The sequence below is a fragment of the Nyctibius grandis genome, chromosome 15 (assembly GCF_013368605.1).
Source record: "Nyctibius grandis isolate bNycGra1 chromosome 15, bNycGra1.pri, whole genome shotgun sequence".
NCBI lineage: Eukaryota > Metazoa > Chordata > Aves > Nyctibiiformes > Nyctibiidae > Nyctibius > Nyctibius grandis.
Window position 1 is genome coordinate 12,250,181 of NC_090672.1, and position 21,947 is coordinate 12,272,127.

General features: G+C 52.8%; 2 protein-coding genes across 4 annotated transcripts in view; one reads left to right on the forward strand and one right to left on the reverse strand.

The window, feature by feature from the left end:
- RPL38 (ribosomal protein L38) overlaps positions 1 to 21,947 on the forward strand; it is a 326,451-nt gene that overhangs the window by 146,010 nt on the left and 158,494 nt on the right. The window lies entirely within an intron of this gene.
- The window catches only part of SLC39A11 (solute carrier family 39 member 11), a 71,140-nt gene that overhangs the window by 28,023 nt on the left and 21,170 nt on the right, over positions 1 to 21,947 (reverse strand). The window contains exon 5 of the mRNA XM_068413414.1: positions 16,813 to 16,957. Coding sequence (XP_068269515.1) covers positions 16,813 to 16,957 — 145 coding nt within the window. The remainder of the gene's footprint in view (positions 1 to 16,812; positions 16,958 to 21,947) is intronic.

The window sequence follows — 21,947 nt, forward strand, 5'->3', positions numbered from 1 at the left end:
AATTGGAGCAGCGATAAGAGCAGAACAAGGGGTAGTTTTTAAAGAATAGCTGACACAATCAGCCAAGGGTACTTGCAAGAACGTTGCCAAGACAATTATGTGGCAAATAATTATCCGCGCCACATACATTATTTTAAATCTTGTTCACAAAAAGGCTTCTGTATATTCTACCCGATTTATCATTATTGAATTTCTTAGTAAAGCTGCAGGGCAAAGACTCTGCCAAAAGTTTAATTACATATGTGCAGCCTGCTGCATTTTTTGTATCCTCTGCAGCCAGCGCTGGAAAAAGATAAATGGCTTTGAGTAGGGCTTAAACTGCTGGTGAAATACAAAAAACCAACTGGCTTCTTATCAGCATGTGAAATGGCTTTTTATTTTTGATTATTTCTTAATGAAAACTGTTTGCATTAGCCATGAGCTCAGCTTTATTGCGCTCGCAAGCAGTGCACAAACAGACGAATACGCTATTTACTCTGTGCTCAAAAAACCCTCTTCACTGCTCTCCTTCAGCTCCTGAATTCAACCCAAAGCAAGCATTTCTTCTCAGCAAGGGTCATTAGCCATTGGAAGGGGCTGCCCAGGGAGGTGGGGGAGTCACCATCTCTGGAGGGGTTTAAGACAAGACTGGCCATGGCACTTAGTGCCCTGGTCTAGTTGCCATGGTGGTGTCAGGGCAATGGTTGGACTCGATGATCCCAGAGGGCTCTTCCAACCTCAGTGATTCTGGGATTCTGTGACATGAAGGCATCGCTGCTCGTGTGTGCAGCCAGACAGTGGAAGGGTCTCCAGGGGTCCGCAGGGACCCGGGCAGGGGGGCAGAGGGTCACCCACCCCGGTGCGGAGCATCCCTCCTCCGGCCGAAGGCAGGCAGCACTGTCCCCCAGCACCCCGCTCCGCACCTGGACTGCTGTGCACCATCCCCTTCTCCTCAGCCTCTCATTTTCCTTCATTTTCTGACCACAAGGAAGTGCCAAAAGAGAAACTGCATCAAAACCATCAGCCACAGCCCTCGGGAAGCGGAGCCAGACACACGCACGCTCCCAGCAGCGCCCACGCTTCGCTCCGCGTTACAGCGACGGCTCTGCCTTCTGGGGACACACCATTATCTTTTTTTTTCATCTTCTTTTTCTGCATTTAAAGGCTCTTTTCAAGGATTACTGGCAGCAGCTGGGTCTGAAGCCATCAGTCCAACTGCTCTCCCAGCACCAACTGCTCGTCCCATCACGCATACACATAATCACAGCGATTCCTCGTGCAGGCTGGCAGGAGCGATGGGAGCTCGTCCTCCTCCTCGACTTCTCCACGTCCTTGTTCTCCTTGTCCTTGTTCTCCTCATCCTTGTTCTCCTCGTCCCCCTCGTGCCGTGCAGCAGGAATTTCAGGGAGCACAGAAGGGCCTTGATGCTAAAGAGCAGATGGGTGTTAGCGAGCATCTGCTCCCTGCCACCGCACAGGCACGCTGCTCTTATCTGACACCTCCGTAAGAGGTTTTAATTACTGTAAGTAATTAAGCACAGCACCTCTCATGGGATAACCACTACCCCCTTCGCAGACAGGTACGGGGAGAGGCCGGGAGTGCCACAGGCTCCGAGCCAGGCAGAGGGGAGCAGGAGGGAGGCCCGGGTCGCACGCCTCTGCTCTGCTCAGGGCTGCCAGCTCGGCTCACAGAGGAGCTGGAAATAAAACTGCCAAGGGAAAAGGGTTTATTTTAAGGAATGAGTCCCCAAAAGCAAGGAAAATCCAGCTCCTGGGAAGTCTGCACAGGGAGAGCAAAGCTGCTGAAAAAGGAGCTCCGTGGAGTTGCCCAACTATGGTCAAAGTAAGGATGTATTTTTAAAAATAGTATTTGTTTACTGCTAGCAAAAGCCTGCTGTGCTCAAGCAGAGAGCATGGGCTGCCCAGGCTCCGAGTGCCCACGCAGAGCCCAGTGCCACCGACCCTGGCACCGTGCCGGGTGTCGCGGCAGGGATGGGAGCAGGACACCCATCTGCACGTTGTGGTGACTGCAACCCCAGCCTGCTGGCATGATCTCACCCCTCCAGCCCCCCATACGTAACAAATTCATTTTCCAATGCCTCTGGCAGATAAAAGAGGTCCCTGCATCTGCTCAGGCTTTCAGCAAGGAAGATAAATAGAGTGTCATGACTCACTGTCTATTAGGCGCCTTCATTTATCCAAGCGTGCACAGGAGCTTTCATAAAAGGTTGTTTAATTCAGCATGACTGACTACCACTTGCTCTCAGACACACGATTATTGCCAGGATCCGTCTGAAATTTGGAGTCAGGAGGACGCTGGAGCGTGCCAGCCTGCCCCTGCGCTGGCACCAGCCCCGCCGGGTCCCTCTTCCACCCCGTTTCCAAGCAGAGCATCAGCTACAGAGCACAGGGGAGCCCGACACCCAAACCCCCGCTCAAAAATCAGTAACACAAGTAACAGCCCAGCCTGGGAAGAGACCCAGCACTCCCCAGGGCACCTCCTTCCAGCTCCCGCTCTGGAGCATCCTTGCTGGTACCGCACCACTTCATCTCCCTTCCCAGCCTCCCCCCACTTCGCAAGTGCCACCTCCGTGTCCCCCAAACCCTAATGCACAAACTTCTCCCCCGCTGCTCCAGCAATCCATCATCGAGTCTCACATGAAATTACTGCTCCAGCCCTCTACGTGCCATCATTTATCCACGGCGGCCTGAGAAATCACGTCCAGGCAGAGATGCAGCACACGGATCTTTCTTGCTGCCCCACTTTGCCTCCCACCGCTGGTGATCCTTCAGGCTGCCGTATAACTCCTGCACCCAGGAAAGCTCCCATCGTCCCAGCGAGCTGCCAGCGTGCCCTTTTGTATGGGAAAATGAATCCTTAACGCAGCTCTTCTCACAGGGGGAAAGGCGCTGGAGAAATGCAATACAGGGAGGGAACAGCACAGGGTGGCCAAAGCTGGCCCAGACAAACCAACCCGCTGGAGATCTCGAGTGGATGCGTTAATCAGCCCCTTATTCCTCTGGAGCCGCAGGGATTCACTCTCACAGACACCAAACCCCCCGTTGGCAGCGATGCCACGGCAGCCCCTGCCATGAGGGCGCGGCGCAGGCTTTGAAGCAGGGTCTGCTGGAGGAGGGTCCCTCGCCACACCCGTGGGGATGCTCGGGAGGGAGATCCCAGCACTGGGAACCACCTGAACCCCATCACCGCATGCTCCTGCCCCAGAAATTGTTGGGAAGTCACAGAATCCCAGAATCAATCAGGTTGGAAGAGCCCTCTGGGATCACCAAGTCCAACCATTGCCCTGACACCACCATGGCAACTAGACCAGGGCACTAAGTGCCATGGCCAGGCTTTTCTTAAACCCCTCCAGAGATGGTGACTCCACCACCTCCCTGGGCAGCCCCTTCCAATGCCTAATGACCCTTGCTGAGAAGAAATGCTTCCTAATGTCCGACCTGAACCTCCCCTGGCCAAGCTTGAGGCTGTGTCCTCTTGTCCTAGCGCTGGTTGCCTGGGAGAAGAGGCCAACTCCCACTCTGCTACAACCTCCCTTCAGGTAGTTGTAGACTGCACTAAGGTCACCTCTGAGCCTCCTCTTCTCCAGGCTAAACACCCCCAGAAGTCTCCCCGGTGAGGCACGGGACCCCGCAGTGAACAAAGCCACCCAGGCTGCCTCCCGGGGAAGCAGACAGGAGGAACGCCACAGCCTCTCCGCTCGACGTTTGCGGTGTTTAAAGATTAATTTCTTGTGCGAGAGCGACAGCACGATGTTAAATGTAATTACATGCACCAGGTCCTTTTAAGCAAACTAATTCACGCTAACTTCCAAGAGCTCTTTAAAGAGTTCCCAGTAGATAAAGTGCATCGCTGAATCATTTTATGCTGAAATTTTACACATTCGAGTTAATTTAATCACTTCATTTCAGAGGGCTGAGCTATGTTTGGATCTCTGATCCTTGGCAGGGAGCAGCTGCTGATCTGAGTGAGATCAGATGCAGCAAATCTCTGAAGGAATAAAAAAAATAAATAATCTCATTACCTGCTTAAAAAGAAAACAAGGATTTTTTTTATCAAGAGCCATTTTATTAGGGCTCACGTGATAATCTTGCGGTGATGGGGGCAGCCAGGAGGACGGGGCTCCCGCTGAGCCTCCTCCAAGCAGCCTGGCACCGTCTCCCCTCCACACACACCTTCAATTCACTTCTTACCGCCACATCACACCCCAGCCCATCTTCCCCACACACTTCTCTCCTGCCTACTTTTTTTTTTAGGGTAAAACCAGAAAAGGAAAATCGGGGCTCAACCCGCAACATTATGAGGGTTCATCAACAGCCTCAGCTGCAAGATGAGACTCTTCGCTTGGGGTCTGGGCTTTTTTCCTTCAATAAATTCTGATTTATGGATCTGGGATGAAGGTCTCAAATGAAAACTCCTGTCCCTAAGAGAGAATTTAAGTAGAAACAGACTGTGTGGCTCCAGCCCAGCCGCCCAGGACACCTCGAGGGGGTCAGGATGGTCCAACCCGCACCGGGATCCCGCCGCGCTCACCCCACGCCCTGCAGCAAGGACACGCCGATTTTCCAGGGGTTTGACCACATCTGCCCTGGCCATGCAGAGCACAGAGCCATGCCCATCATCATCCTCACCATGGCCCAGGCCTGAGCCCACTGCAGCCGGAGGGGACGGGGTAGGGGGATGCTCCAGTGGGTCTCTGGTCCCCAACATTTAGAAGATCCCCAGGACCACGTCTCCTGGGGGCTGCTCTCGGCTTGGCAGAGACCTGGAGCTGCGGGAGGGCAGCAAACACACCTCTCAAAAATCCATTTCAAACAAAGGGATCTGCCCCAGCGCTGGTGTTTATGACGGAAGGAGCTGGGCTCTTTTCTTCCTCCTCTGAATCCAAAGCAAATCAATCTCTGAGCGCGGGGTGGGAAGACAGGGATGACTCAGCCAGCACAACGGCACTGAGCTCTCCTTCCTCCACCGCGGCGCGGGAATTCAGCTGGGAATCACACACACACACGAAAAAAAAAATCCATTTCTTCAATTTTCCTCTAGTACTTCAATAAAGGATTATTTTAAACAGCCTTTATCTGCCTTTGCATGGAAAAGCCCTCAGCACTAAGCCTCCCAGCCAGCTCCTGGTATCTCTGATCCCTACACAGCAGGACCCTGATGCCTACGACATGCAGGGATGCTGCGGCCGGTCCTGCTCTCCCCAGGGACCAGCCCCAGAACCAGACCAGCAAAACACCGACGCGGTGCATAAAACAAAGGATGTTTTCCAGGGCTCTCGCACCCCACAGCGATGCATCTTCCCGGGCACTGCCAATACCCCCAAGCCTGGCACGGCTGCCACTCTGAGCATGCTGAGGGCTCCTCTGAAGCTAATGAAGCATTAAGAGCCAAGTGTGTCGGCCACCTCACCATGCTCCGGGAAAGCTGGATGGGCAGCTTCAAAAAAAATAATGTTATTTTACAAATTGCATCTTCCTGAGATGAGATAGCGGCGAACGGTGCCCATTTGGAGAGAGACTCCCAGGTGGAAAGAGCCTAAGAAATATTTTCCTGATTATTTTTAAATCTGAGCATCGCTTGCAGATGCTGTAAACTTCCAGGGAAAGCACCACAGCCAGAGCCCCTCGGATAAAGAGGGGAGCCGCCCCTCGGCAGCAAAATAAATAAATAAGCACCATTTTAATTATACGTAATTAGGAATTCAGTGTTATCTCATACTGACTTTAAGGCGGTTCGCACCATCTGCTGCCACAGAGACATCTCGGGGCTTTGAAGAGAATCAGTCTCAGCTTTGCTTCCTCTCGGCAGCCGCCCTCGGGGCCGGGGTTATCGCGGAGCGGCTCGTGCCACAGAGGGCATCACGCTCGGCTCGCACCCGGGAGGGCAACGCCGGGGCCCGGGGCAAGTAGACACACACAGATGGCCACAAGTATGCTTGAGCTCTACGACTCGCAGATAACACCGTTCAAAAACCAGAGAGACTTAGTTTAAGCTTACAACAAATGTAGATGAGAAACTACCAGGTCTTTAAAAATAAAATATAAAAGACCTTTTTTCGCAGAGCTCCCGAGAAGCTGAGTGCCAAACCCTTCGCAGCCATCAGCAGGTCCTGCCCTGTGGCCATCAGTCCCCACCGCCCCGGCCCAGGCCCTGGGGACAGCGCGGTCTCATCACACCTCCCTCGCAGGCAGCTGCCAGGCTTGGCTCCTGCTCGGGGTGCTGGGGCTGTTCCAGTCCCCCCAACCCTCCTGCTTCCACAGCCTGCTGCAAAATGAGAGAGAAATAAGCCCAATGGGAGATCTCTGCTCATGTGCTGCAGCTATCCTGGATCCGACCCCGGAGGGAGCAGCTCCCGGAGCAGCCCTGAAGGGGAGCTCAGCATCGCTCCTCCTGACCCCGCTCCGGCCAGCAACGGCCCGTGTCTGTGCCGAGCAGCCAGCCAAGGGGAAAAACCACCCCGAGCCCAACAATAACACACCCAGCCAGGCTGGATGCTGTTTGCCCCCCGTATCGGGATGAAATAAAAGCCCTCGTTTACAGCAGCCCACGGAGAGGGACATTATGGGATGGAGAGGACAGCTAAGCAGCTAACCCATTACACGGGCTCAGCTTGAAGCTAAAAGTCATTTCAGTCCAGCAGCGCCTGCGTGAAAAGCAGAAAGACACTAATTGGGGTTATTTATCCATCAGCTCTCCCGGCGGCTGCGCAGCCCGGGATCGCTGCCCCAGCTCGGGCGAGGGTCTCCCACCTGGCCCCGCATCCCCCTCCCCGTGCCCACACAGCACGTTTCCAACCGGGTGCCCTGGGCATCGCTGAAGGGCTTTGGGATGCAGGAGGCAGCGGGAGGCAGCGGGAGGCAGGGAGGAGGGCAGCTGCTGCAAAGCTATTCTCCCTTCCAAGGGAAGAGGCAGCTGAGGGGGGGATGCTCTGCTGTGAGGGTTCGCTCCTCAGGAAGGGCACCAGCAGGAGCTCCCTCTCTTTAGATGCTGAAAAATTCAAATTAAAGAGAGGCAAAAAGTGCAGGCGCTGAGAAAGGTTCAGTCGCAGCCTCTGTCTTATCATGGACTCGGCATGAGGCGGCAGCGGCGGGAGCGCAGCCCTCATTACCTCTGCCCCTCGCAGAGCTTTGTCCTTCAAATATGGAAAAATCCCCCCGTAACCACCCGCCATCTCCTGCTCCAGCCCTGGGCACCATCTCCCCAGCTGGCCTGGCCCCGGGGGGCAGTTTGAGCCCATGGTCACCCCAGTGCTGGGAGCGATGGACCAGACCCCAGCGCTCCCGGGTCTCCGTGGACCAGATCCCTAAACATCCTTGTCCAAGGAGCAGCTCCGTCCCGTGGCACCCACCCAGCACCCACCAGCTCCGCGCTGGTTTAAAGAGCAATTATAGTATAAACCCACCAGCAGCTCCGTTGATTTAAAGAGCAATTATAGTGTAAACGTGGCTTTTACCTGAACAATCAATACTCGTATCTGGGAAAGCTTCCTGGCAGGGGGGGTAGGAAATAAACCATTGATTTTTAGAGAAAAGGCATATTCCATCATCCTGTGCCATATACCACGTGGAAAAGGATAAAAGAGAGGCCTGGACACAAACAACTGTCTCAGGACACAGTGAATTGAAATGAAAACGTGTTGAAATTGAAATCAGATGGGAAAGAAATCACAAGCACAAATCACAGGAGAGCCAGTGATTAGGGAAAATGAACCCGCTGCCCTTAGAAGGAAAAAAGGCTCCTGACCCTCTGCTCCCCAGCAGGACGAGCTCTTTCCCCAGCAGCTTCCCTGACTGCTCAGCTGTGATTTAAACTGGAGCTGAACTGGTCTGCGAGGACAAAACCCACCAGGCGCAGCATCCTCTGGCAGCAGCAGCACGAGAGACTTCATCGAGAGCTCCCAACCACCAGCGCCAGCTCCGAATCAGAAACAAATTCAAAGTCTTAATTTATCCATCTTTTCAGGGCACAGGCTCCACTCCACGGAGGCACTGGAGCACCTGAACGCCGCCGGGCTCAGCCGGGACACGGGGTGCCAGCCCACCAGCAAGTGCTGCCAGGCTTCTGGCCACCCCTCAGCAGCTCCACGAGCTCTTTGTGCAGCCTTGCAAAGACAGAAAGCCCCACACCAGCACTTCATGCTTTCAGGCAATAAAAATCCAGTTCACAGTGTTCCCCCGTGCCCCTCAGAACAGCTGCCGTTTTGCTGAGGTTGTTTGAGCTCGCTCAGAGCCGACGGGAAGCAGAAGCAGAGCCAGGATGCTCCCAGAACGCCCCAACCACCAGCACGCACCAGGCACAGCACCACGATTAAAAACCCCAGAGCAGCACAGGCTGTTACTTAAATAGGTCCCTTGATGGCCACAGTGCAGAGAAGAGAACGGGTCACCTGCAAGCGTGACTAGAACCACACAGCAAGTTACTCATATATATATATATATATATATATATATATATATATATATATATAGGCACACACACACATATATAGATGTATAGATACATCTGTCTCCGTAACGTGCTCACACAGATGCTCTAGGGCTGGGGACCACACCAGTGCCCTCCCCAACTCCCTTTTGGGATTGCTCCAACCCCTGCCCCAGCCGTTGCAAACCCCATTACACGCACCTTTACACCCTCGAAGCCACGGTCAGTCCCCAGCGACACGCTGGGCTATGGTTTATTATACACTTCGTTATCCTTCAAATGTTTGTTTAGTTTGAAAGTGGGGAATAGCTTTTTTGGGTTTTTTTTTGATGCAGTTTATTCCCTTTCCTTCAAAGTAAGGCCGATAGCCTTCCTACACTTCATGGCACATGCCCTGGCATCACTCCTGGGCTAACACTGCTGCCGTAATGCAGAGCGACTGCTAGAACTCCTGCTTTTCATTTCACTCCTCCAAGGCATCCTTAGGGTGGCTAAAAATTATTCCCATCCCCACAGCTAGAAAATAAATGAATTACTGCGCTTACTGAATGAAGCCAAACCAACACCCGCTCCAGAGGCAACGACACCGATTGTTAGCTCAGTTTAATAAACCTTGAAATTTAAGGTTTTCCCAACTGCAGCTGCAGCAGAGCAGGGTTTCTCCCAGGCTTCTCCTGCCCTTCCAGCCTGGCAGTGGGCTGAGCCAGGATTGCAGCCCCCCTGCCAGCTCCGGAGCCGCAGGACGAGCACTCCGGGAAGACACGGGGTTGATGCAAGGCACATCTCCGGAGATGTTCCTCAGGGGACGTTTTAATGCTCTATTACCTTGCTAAGTCAGGAGAGTTATTACCAGAGGACTAATTACAGCCCCAGCGCGTACCCCTGCGCACGCGTGTGCCCACGCACGTCTGGTCCCCGCAGCCTCGCCACCCCCCAGCGCCGCACAGAAGCCACCGGAGCTGCTGGCATCAACAGGCTGAGGATGGCAATGAGGTTCTGGGTAACCTATTTTATCCAGCTGCAGAATTAAAAAGACTTAACAGATTGTCAGGTGTAGCCAGGAAATTAAAGCTCCTTGATAATATCACATAGAGTTAATGAGGCTCAATTTGGGAAATGACTCCTCTGATTAATGGCCACAAGCACCACAGATGCCTCTCTGCAGCTTCCACGCTTGCCGATAGACCTGATTTCGGAGCATGGGTCCTGACCAGCATGTCACTCACCACACTTTAATAAGCCTCATCGATTAACAAATCGCCCTGAAATAAAAGGAGCGCGGAGCGGGGCAGCAAGCACAGGGAGCACGACGCTGCCCACATCCCTGGCACCCAGCACCCATGGTCAGATCACGGTGACAGCTCAGAAGGTGTCCCAAGGGGCTGCCCCTCCTGCACCACCACACGCAGCAGGCACGAAGACACTTGCTCCTCGGCCACCGAGCACTTCAGATGAGGAACCCTGCTGCGTTTACACTCCCCCAGCCCTCTTTGCTTCCTAACTTCATTTTTACAGGCAAAAGACTCTGCTAGACCCTACAGCAAACAAAGCCGCGTCCTCACGCTGTTAAATCTGTGCCTGTGTTGACACAGGCAGGGCGAGAGGCTTCCAGGAAAAGCCACTGCAAAGCCCAAAGCCCTTCCAGCTCTCAGGTAGCGTCTGTCCCCTCCCGTGCACAGCACGAGGCATCGCTGCACAGCGCATCCTCCATGGCAGCACCTGCAGGGCACAGCTCAAGCCTCCAGCGATGCCACCAGCGCCGGTGTACACCAGATCCCCGAGCTAATTTTGTGTTGGCCTCTTCCACCCACACCATCTCCCTTGGAAAGCTCAAATGCCACCCGCAGGTCCCACTGAAGGGTCCTCGTCTTGAAAGGGAGGTGATGGAAATAAGGCTGTAGCTCTCCTGCAACTCTAATAGTGGAACAGAATTAAACAGAGAAGCCTGTGGCTAGGCTGAGCCCTTCTGGCCACGTTTCATTTAGGAGGACACTGGATGAAGCCCAGGAAAGAAGGATGCGTTAACAAGAAGCCATGAAAGCCAACACTTGAAGAGCAGCAGGAAGCGGTACGAGATGCCAGGAGCACATTTCACAGGCGCAGATGTCATCTGTGGAGAGGGACGGTTGTTTCCTCCCAGCGCAGCACTTCTCCCTGTCCAAGCAGTCATGAAAGCAGCAAGTGTGGAGGCAGCTCGTGCCCCTACAGGCACATAAAGCAGCTGTCCACGCTTGCCAGCGGCTCTCACGCTCATCATCTTCTGTTCCACTGAGAACGAAGCAAAGGGCAACGCAACAAAGTGTTGCACCAGGCTCATCTCGAGGAGCCGTTCCTCAAGTGCCCCCAACCTCTGACAGCCTTCCCACTCACAACTTCTCCTCTTCAAAGGCTCTGACAACTTCCCAACTCAAGATTTGTCCTCCTCCTCCAAGGGCAGCTAAACTCTCTAAAGACCTACCACTAATTCAAGAGTATCTTGAAAGAAAAACCCAGGAATTTGGAAGTCATTCACCAGGGCTTCTGCAGCCTGGTCCTCCTCCTCCTCCTGCTTAGTAATAATATAAGCACCACGATGTGTGAAAACAGGCTCTGATCCCCGGGCAAGGTAGAAATGAGCAACAGCAAGCAGAGGAGACATGTGACACAAAGGTCCCACCTCGAGAGCCCTCGGAGATGGGGAAGGGCAGCCCTGACAGCGCGGGGCCCCCAGAGCCAGGGCTGTCTCGCAGTAGGTCACGAGCTGACATTTCCCTCGGGGTCAGGCTGTTTGGAGCTGGAAATCCTAATGACTTACACACTGAGTAACCTGCTGAACGCGGTGGTTTATTTACTGCAGGCTGCGATAAGCGTAGAGTGCAGAACCAGGTCCACTGCAAACATGCCCAAGACATTTTTAGGTGCATCTTGGAAAGCAGAATGAAAGACGACGCTTACGCCCAGCGATGACACCGACCAAGAGCAAAGGAGAACAAACAACTGGCTTACATTTAGCCCTGAAAAGTCAAAATTCCCAATCCAAGGACGAAGGCTGTGACCAGAATAAAAGGGTACAGACCTAGGTGTGAAGGTGGCATTTCATCACTTCATGAGGGATTACGTGCCCCGATTTTATTTATTTATTTGAAGATCTGCGTACATAAATTCACATTTAGTCATGACTATAAAAGCCAGCCACGGAACCCAGCCTGACAAGGACGGTCAATAACCGTTTGAAACTCTGCAGAAAGGGGCATTAGGATGTTTTTAAATCAATACAGACACTGCCAGAGGCGTTCATCACCGAGGCTGGCTATTAAACCCCAAAATGAATTGCTGCCTTTTGAAAGCGGCAGTTTTCCAGACCGAGCACGGTGTGAACATGTCAACATTATTACGAATCCAGTCGGAGCCATCTAACACTGGTGAACATCCCATTCTGCAGAAGGAGCCTTGTGTAATAAGTTGCAATGACTTAATGAACCTTTTGGATGCACACGCAAGGCTCCGGCTGAATATTACCCCAATGAATCACGACGGGTCTCATGGCTCGAGAGGCTTTATACATCATCCCTCCTTCAGAGCCTCCGCTTCTGCTCAGGGAAGGAAGGAACAAGGAGAAAATTTATAGGGCAAACAGCAGCAAAGGACTCATGCTCTTATGATGGGAACTGGCCATCATATGGAGGAGGTTTCCCCCTGGCACTGGGGACAGCTGAAAAGCTGGGGCGAGGCTGGGCTTCCTGAAACCAGCAGTGACAGGGCAAAAAGGGAATTGTCTGGCTGCAAGGACACAACCAGAGACAAACCATACCCATACGCTGCCTGAAGCATCAGTACCAGTCCCACAGCTCAGCTCACACCCTCTCTTTGTACTGATCCCCAAACGGTTTTCCCTCTTGTACCTCCCCAGCTCCCTTCCTCCTGCTCATCACAAGTTTACTACGTCATCCCAGGACTCGAACTGCCTGGGCACTGATCACAGAATCACAGAATCAACCAGGTTGGAAGAGCCCTCTGGGATCACCGAGTCCAACCATTGCCCTGACACCACCATGGCAACTAGACCAGGGCACTAAGTGCCATGGCCAGTCTTGTCTTAAAGCCCTCCAGAGATGGGGACACCACCACCTCCCTGGGCAGCCCCTTCCAATGACTAATGACCCTTGCTCAGAAGAAATGCTTCCTAATGTCCAACCTGAACCTCCCCTGGCCAAGCTTGAGGCTGTGTCCTCTTGTCCTAGCGCTGGTTGCCTGGAAGAAGAGGCCGACTCCCACTGATGAAAGAGCTGCTGCGTGAGCAGGGTCTGCTTCCTCTCAGTCCGTGCCAGCACCCCTGGTACACGATAACTTCCTTTGAAGGGGAAAAATATAGCAAAAATGGGAAAAAATTACAGCCTCGGGAAGGAGGTAGAAAATTAGAGCAGAGGCTGAGTGATGCTGCTGAAACAGGCCCAGCGCAGCAGGATGGACCCACACCAGGTCTGGCGCTGATGGTGCCCCCGGCCCACCCACCTCCCCTGCTCCAGGGCTTCCCCCGCCAAAACACCGCCCAGGCCTCTGCAGCAGCTCAGATTTAAGGAGAAAAAAAAAAAAAAAAATACAAATTCTGTGTAATGAGGTTTCTCTACGATGCCCCCAAACCCCACTGCTCATTTAAATAACAAGTTTAATGAAATTTCATTTCTTAAGTACACTATTTCAAACACCACTATCTTCTTCCAATTACTGAACCCATCTGGATTTACTCACTGAACATCTACGCAGGAACGTCACGGTACCATTCCCTAAATCACACCCCACCAAAACTCAATCGAGTCGTTAAAACAAACCCTGATTCCTCTTAATGACATTAGCGATGCAGCAGCGTTGGCAACGTGATGCCAGGGGCACGTCACATCCCCTCGGCACAGATGTCCGTGTGTCTGGGACGGACGATGAGCGAGCAGAGATGCTGCTGGTTAGCGAGGTGCTTCAGGGGACGTTTATTTGTGGTTTGGGTCAGGTTTGGGAGACTACTACTCAACTCCCCAGGGCCAGGCTGTGCCTGATATTTTACTCCGAGCACTTTACAGCCACATTGCTGTGAGCTCCCCTGCCCCAGCGCACCCGGAAAGCTGGTGAAGGGTCTGGAGGGTCTGACCTATGAGGCACGGCTGAGGGAGCTGGGGGTGTTCAGCCTGGAGAAGAGGAGGCTCAGAGGTGACCTTAGTGCAGTCTACAACTACCTGAAGGGAGGTTGTAGCGCAGTGGGAGTCGGCCTCTTCTCCCAGGCAACCAGCGCTAGGACAAGAGGACACAGCCTCAAGTTTCGCCAGGGGAGGGTCAGGTTGGACATGAGGAAGCATTTCTTCTCAGCAAGGGTCATTAGCCATTGGAAGGGGCTGCCCAGGGAGGTGGTGGAGTCACCATCTCTGGAGGGGTTTAAGAAAAGGCTGGACATGGCACTTAGTGCCCTGGTCTAGTTGCCATGGTGGTGTCAGGGCAATGGTTGGACTCGATGATCCCAGAGGGCTCTTCCAACCTCATTGATTCTGTGGAAAGCATCTCCTTGGACACAAGATCCCCCCCCTGCAATAGGGATGTTAAAGCAGGCGCAGGGGAATATCGCTGCCCTCTCACTCCGCTCCGTAATCTGATTTGGAGCGACGTGAATCACTGGGCACCAGGACACCGGGAAGAATCAACATGCCCCGCTGTTAAATATACAGTTCACAGGAGCATGAGTCACAGCTCAGGTTTCACGGCGTGATGCTCTATGTAAATCCTTTCTGAGAACTACCCGAGCACACCGCACACGTAGCTACGATTTAAGGGGTCAAACCTGGCCGCCCAGCCCCGCAGCCCACGGTGACCCTGCCAGAATGATTTCCCCTGGTTTTAATGCCTGCAAACGCAAGCGGGCTGAGCTGCCCGCTCGCCCTCGGGTGCAGGGGGAGGTGTAGGGGTCAGGGCAGCCCGTAGCAGGGAGGGCACAGCCCGCTGGGTCCCTCCACGGCACCGGAGGGGGCTTCACTTGCACCCAGAGGGATGAACAAACCCTCCTCAGCTCTATCCCAAGGGAGGCAGAGAAATACAGATTACATCCCTTGCCTACCCAGATATATTAAAGACAAGGCTGGATTCTCTTTCGTTTGTAATAATTAAAGCCTAGTGATTACCCCACTCATCAAACACAGTCTAGACACAGGCATTTCACTGCAATTCATACCAAATCCACCCATGCTCCGTTTCCCGTGGACATGTGTGCCTTGTTCACGCATCCACCTCTCAGCAGCTCCCATAAAACCCTCGTTTGGGTTCAGCATCGATGCCCGCGGGCTGGAGAGGAGCCCGAGGACGAGGGGAGCAGAGCCGCAGCCGTGGAGGGAGAGAGGGGGCTCCCAGTCCCCTCCAGGTGGTCCCGTGCTTCCTCACTCCCTACAAACAACTGGCAAGCGATGGGAAACGGAGGGATTCGAGACGATGGGGACGAACAGAGCCACCCCCACGCGCTGCTGAGTGAGGGGAAAAAGCAGAATAAGAATTTTTTCTCCCAACAGAGTAGACGAGGGATAGATCTATTGCGTTTCCATCTCCCTTCCTACAGCTCTAAAAGAAATCTTCTCGCTTGTTTAGCACAGCTGCAAGGATCCCACCAGCCGAGCGCGGTGGCACAGTCGCTCCTGCTCCCAGGCTCTCACGCAGCCACGCTAAACACACGTTCACATCTCCAACAGCAAAGACCTCAGGTCTGCAGGGCCCTGCAGAGCTGCACGTTCACACGTTCTCCAGCCACCTCCACACCAGCTCCCCTGCTCCTCACCACCATCCCCGGGCAGTAAAGACAACTGCAAAACAAGGCAGCGGCGTGCTTTGGGATTTTTCTTTGTTTTCACCGCTTTTGCTATTTTAAAATATGTAAATATGAAGGCAGGGTCAATGATTCAACAGTGATTAAGTCTGAAATATTCCACTTAGTACCAATTAGACTTTGAAAATCCCCGTTATGCTCCCAGAGTGTTCCCCAGAGCACAGCCAAGCGGTACCCAGCGCTGGGGAAAGCTGCTTTCTTAGAAGGCCTGAGGTACCTTGTGAAAATAGCGAGTTCATTTCAGTCAGCAAAAACAAAAAACAAAACAGCAAGAGACAATAAAAGAACTAATGTATTGTCAATTCTTAATACCATTTCCCCAGAGAGAGGAAAAACAAAGTCTATGGAAATTTTCTATTCTCAAAACCATTTGCACTGTTGTTGTTTGCAGCTAAGAGAAGATGAAAACATAAAACCCCAGCAGCCTGAGCTTCTGAAAATTGCAGGGCTGCCTACTTTTTTTTTTTCCTTGAAGAATAAAATATAAAGTTTCTACCTTACAAAAATATCAAAAACCTTGCACCAGCCTTACAGCCTGCAGAGCTGGAGCAATCTTCAAGCTTACACTTGCTCCAAGAGCTAAAAGACTTCAAGGACTCAAAGCCCACCGAGTCTAGCACAAAACTTCCTTCCTTCCCTTTGGAAAAACCTAAGCTGGTATTTCAAGTCTTGAAAAATCCTGTGGATTTGAAACACTTTATGAAATATGCAATTAAGCAATGCAGTTAAATAACAGCCTGATTTAAGAGGCTGGCACTATTCTTTGCAAAAAGAAGGATTTCTTCATCTCAATCTGCTCCCAGTTGTACTCAGTGTTGTAAACCGCTATTTCAGTTCCTCTCCAACCAAGAAAAAGCAGGAGCAATAAGATTAATTCACTAAATTACATTTTCTTTGTCTACTGAAAAGCTGCTGTTAAGTAAAGGACAACTGTGTTGCCTCAGAGGATGTAACCCCAGGCAGCCGGGTGTAAGGGTGACCATATACACACCCCAGAGCTGGGGAAGCCTGATGAGGTTCCACCACCTTGACTAAACAACTCCTTAAAAATCTATTTAAGGAGGAAATAGCTGCCAACCAGACATTTTATTCCACACTTTGGCAGCTACAATTCTATTAACCTCCAAAATAAGGAGTGACAGCATGACCACCAGCCCTAGTCTATAATTAGGGAGGGCCACCGAGGGTCAGCGTCGCGGGGCACCTTCGACGTGGCAGAACTTGGCAAGGGCAGGGTCAGCGCCCGCTGCGCCCACGCTGAGAATAAACTTATCTCATGCTAAGCTGATGATTTCATTTCCCTGGTGAATGAGATATTTAATTATCAATAATTCACAGACAGACGTGCAAGCGGTTTTGAGAACTGAAGTAGAAAGAGAAGTGATGATTGTTGGAACAAGAGCCAGCAGAGACAGATCCAGAGAGGGCAGAGAAGGTGCACTTTGCATGCACGTGTCAAAACCAATCTAATTTCAATCACATACGTGACGTCTAGGCGCCAGTTTAAGAGGGGTGTTTTCCCCGTACACTCTGCAGTTGGTATATGACAGGATGCTTGCCTGGATGGAGCCCAGCTCTACCTATCCGGATGGACAACTCGCTCTCGTAGTCCAGCTGATGGGCAGGGTCACGCTCGTATTTTTCTTTCACCGCTCGTGGGTCGCAGCTCAAGGCAAACACTGCGTGGGGAGGTCCGCTGAAACCCTGCGAGGCAAGAGAGAAATTTCAGGTTTTATCCCACATCTCCCCTTCGACCTTCTCCCAGCCCCATCCTCGGGGACTGCTCTGGCATCTGTGTGGTCGGGAAGCCGATCGAGACATGTCTCCCAGCTGCATGGAGATGTGTCTTTTGGGTTCTCCTCTCTCTACAAACTGTCTAGTTCTTTAGACATAAACGTGCATTTCCAGCAGAAACATCAAGAACACGGTTAACAAGAGCTGGGGGCCAAGAAGCACAGGGCTAAAGAGGGAAAGCCAAAATCCAGGTGCATTAACAGCAAGAAATGCAACCCCACAAAGAAATGCAATTCCATAAATGCAGCTCCCTCCAAAGCCAACCTGGAGGAGACCAGCAGACAAGGAGGGACACATTCGCTGCTGTGCCGCTTGCAGAGGGTCAAGCTGCTGGGCTGACCTCTGCAGAAGTTTAGCTTGCAGCAGGGTACCATTTCTTCAACGTGGGTCGAGTTTGCAAAGGAAATAGTTCGTTCAAAATTGAACCCATTTGAGCATCAAACGAGACACTATGTCACAACCACCCGGTGTTATTTCAGTGGGACTCGGCCAGATGACCTGAAGAAACTTCAGACTCACTTGGAACATATTCCTACACCATTTGTAACCTCCAGAAAGCAGAGAGGGACGGCCAAAACCAACACCGTCCAGCCGTGCACAGAGTCTGCAGGCAATCCAAGCAGACGCCGTGCAGCGAGAGGGACCGCGCTGCTCCCACGAGCAATCCCTGCCAACCTGGACACGGCTCGTGAAAACCAGACACAACTCAAGGACGTGCCAGAGTCTTTATCTGCATCAGCCAAAGAAAAACCTGGCAGACGCCGTTTCTGCCTTTCCCCCACGGTGCTGGACACGTGGCAGGAAGGTTGGTGTCCCTGGATGTCCCCAGGCTGCTCAAACCCACCCAGAGGCAACCACAAAACTGATAGGAAACACGGGGTTAGAGAGAAGGGAACGTGTCCCACGGCGGGGGCTGTACGACCTGGTGTCACCAGCTCTACCCATAACACGGGGAGCAGGACCCCGAGCCCCCATCTCCTTGCCAGCTCCCAGGAGCATCTGGAAGGAGGGGTGTCCGGGCTCCCCCGGCGTCACCAGCCAGGGACACGGGTGTAGCTGTTGGATTGTTGGCAGCAGAATAAACGAACGTATGCTGAACAGAGATGGTAATGAGAGACTTGATGGGTAAAGTCACGTTAAACAGAAATAAAGGTTAAAGATGAATAACTAAATCGTCTGGTCTCCCATCACTTGCATAATATAGTCTGACCAGTGCCATTAATACTAACCACACATTTGCTACCCGCTCTCTCCTGCAGTTCAATCAGGGTGCTTTCACCTCCATTAACCCAGCAATAACGAGGTGCTGGTGTTTAACCCCCCCTGGAGAAGGGAGAACTCCCCACCCCGCTGTGCCTGCCCACAGGACACCCACCTCCTCAGCACCGCACCTCATGAGCTGCGGCTGGAAGAGCAGGGAGAAATCCCAACGTTCTCCAGCAAAACCTGGATGATGTGATGCAGGGAGGGAAGTGGGGAACTTGGACCTGACTTGGATAAGGCAGGAAGAGACTGAGAATGGAAACTCATGGGCTTGCTCTGCTGCTGACACGTCTGCATAGCCTGAAGAAGAGGAGGCTCAGAGGTGACCTTAGTGCAGTCTACAGCTACCTGAAGGGAGGTTGTAGCGGGGTGGGAGTCGGCCTCTTCTTCCAGGCAACCAGCGACAGGACAAGAGGACACAGCCTCAAGCTTCGCCAGGGGAGGGTCAGGTTGGACATTAGGAAGCATTTCTTCTCAGCAAGGGTCATTAGCCATTGGAAGGGGCTGCCCAGGGAGGTGGTAGAGTCACCATCTCTGGAGGGGTTTAAGAAAAGACTGGACATGGCACTTAGTGCCCTGGTCTAGTTGCCATGGTGGTGTCAGGGCAATGGTTGGACTCGATGAGCCCAGAGGGCTCTTCCAACCTCATTGATTCTGTGATTCTGTATCCAGGGGAGAGCCTGGTCCTGCTAAAGCCAACGGGTTTTCACCTCTGGAAAGCAAGGAGCATCACTTCCCAGAAAACACCAACCTGAGGAGAAGCAAGGATGGGAACCTCAAGCTGCAGAAGCAAAGCCTCAACTTTAAGCGCAGTGGAAGGATCTTCAAGCGTTGCACGGGGCTCTCCAGCCACCGGCTGCTTCCCACTTGCCCTTGCTCTCGCCTCGGGCTCCGGGAATGCCGGTTTTACAGAGCAGAAGGCTCTCCTTCCAGCATTTATTACATGAGCTACAAACACTGCGACAGCAGCTTGCCAGGCTTCATCACCAGCAGATTTGTGGCTTCTCCCCAGCCCAAGGACAGCTGCCTCTCGACTGCGGCTTGTCCGCACAGGCAGGGAGGCGAGCCCAGGGCACGGCCAGAGCCCGCAGGACCCCACAAGTTACAATAACCCAGCCAAGGGGAAAAGAAATCACTTGTACGAGCACGAGCCGGCGGGTAACATTCCGCTTATGCCCTCTATGGCCATCGCACAGCCACAGAGGCAAACAAGCAAGGTGCTCACCAGGTCAAGACCACTTGCCTCAAGGTCTGCAGTCCTCATGAGAAGCCTCCCATGGCTATTTTCTGTGCCACTGTTCTCAGCACATCAAATGCTCATCGACATGGTACCCGTAAATCTGCTTGCACGGAAACAGGAGGCAAACCTGAAGATATTTCAGATGCTTACTGGAAGGTCAGGTCATCTCCTTGTTGGCAGGCACAAACACGCAACGGCGGCAGTTTGAAAAAATATTAGTGACCTTCAGTAAAGCACAGGATTTATTCCAACTGTGATTGCTCTGAGTCATTTCAGTCCGGTCCCTGCATGAGTCCCTTAATTAGAATGTGTCAGTGGGTTAAAAAAGCATTAGAAAGAGAAGAGGAAAGTCAACTCACATTAATTAGTTCATGCCACTAATTAGCGTTAACTGAAATAACCACGGGGGCTGATTATTTCAAAAAGCCTGATGTAATGAGAGACTTGGACAGGAAGACCTGTGGAGCTTGGAGGAAAACTATTCTGGGACGCGGGAGTCCCCACCGCGCTGGGCTCTGCTCGTGAAGCTACGATGGGAAGGTCGTTAGACAAAAAAAAAAATTGGTGTCTTTGCAGAGAGCAGAGAACTCCTCTCACAGAATCACTGAGGTTGGAAGAGCCCTCTGGGATCATCGAGTCCAACCATTGCCCTGACACCACCATGGCAACTAGACCAGGGCACTAAGTGCCATGGCCAGGCTTTTCTTAAACCCCTCCAGAGATGGGGACTCCACCACCTCCGTGGGCAGCCCCTTCCAATGGCTAATGACCCTTGCTGAGAAGAAATGCTTCCTCATGTCCAACCTGACCCTCCCCTGGCCAAGCTTGAGGCTGTGTCCTCTTGTCCTATCGCTGGTTGCCTGGAAGAAGAGGCCGACTCCCACCCTGCTACAACCTCCCTTCAGGTAGTTGTGGAAAGGTCAGTGTAGAGCAGGTCAGTGACACTGCTCTTCCCGTGCAATGTCCTGCTGGCTTTAGCCCAGCAGATGCCCTGGAGCAGGCTCTGCAAAGCCACAGGAGACACAGACCATAACGCATCAGCCAACAGCAGAAAGCACCTCAAAAAGAGAAAGAGAATAAATTTTACTACCTTATTTAAAAAAATAATAATTAATGTTCCTAACTCGCCCAGGAGCTAACACAGAGACGGTGACAAGCCACACTGTCATGGTGCCCAGGGGCTCCCATTTCACACCTATTAAAAGAACAAAAGTGGTAACAGCTGAGAGAGCAGAAAGCGATAAGAGGAAGAAAAGAGGGGTGGGGAGCAAGGAGAGGAAGGGGAGACGCTGCACATCCCCAGCCCGTGTCAGCGCAGCCCCGGCGCGGGGACGGACACAGCATCTCTGTGCATCAGCCCCTCGCTCGGCTTCGCTGCTCCTGCACGTCTGCACGGAGCCCGGCACCTCTGGGGACGGAGACAAAGGCCGTGCAGCGACAGAGCAGCGAGCGCCTGGCTTTGCTGAGGCAGATAAAGGGATTTATGGCAAAAACATGCAATAGGATCGGCTAGGAAGAGAGCTCCCTCGGAGAGCATTCGTTATCAGAGCGCGCCCATTTGCATGTAAAACAACAGGCTGGTATTTAGTTATTTGAAACAACACAGAGGGCTCAGTGCTCCCCAGTGACCCTCGGCCAGCACAGCGCCGGTGTGAACCCCCCCGCGCCAGCGGCGCTCATCGTAACCCACCGGGAGCCGACCAAGGCGTGAGAAATGGACCTCTTCCATTTTCCCTCCAGAGTTCAATGCCTGAAGTCTCATCAAACCTAAACCGCAGCACGTGCAGCCAGGGGCCGTGATCAGAACCATCCTCCGGAGCCTCAAAGTGCTGCCAAATCCAGCAGCAGAAGACAAACAGAGAAGGTGAGCATGTGGGAAGCATCACACACACGCTCGTGCTGCTGGGGGACATCAGCAGCTCTTGGGGTCTACAAACCCAACCCAAGCCCTCATCCCAAGAGCCAGGTCCCAAATACGTCCTCGTCCCACCGTGACACCAGCAGCAGTAGCAGCTCCAGAGCCAAGCGCTGTGTCGGGTGTCCCCCACCAGCATGGGAGCTGGAAGGGAATTGCTCCTCGATGACGGCCGGAGCCCCGATATGACCTATGAGGAACGGCTGAGGGAGCTGGGGGTGTTTAGCCTGGAGAAGAGGAGGCTCCGAGGTGACCTTAGTGCAGTCTACAACTACCTGAAGGGAGGTTGTAGCGCAGTGGGAGTCGGCCTCTTCTCCCGGGCAACCAGCAATAGGACAAGAGGACACAGCCTCAAGCTTTGCCAGGGGAGGGTCAGGTTGGACATTAGGAAGCATTTCTTCTCAGCAAGGGTCATTAGCCATTGGAAGGGGCTGCCCAGGGAGGTGGTGGAGTCACCATCTCTGGAGGGGTTTAAGAAAAGC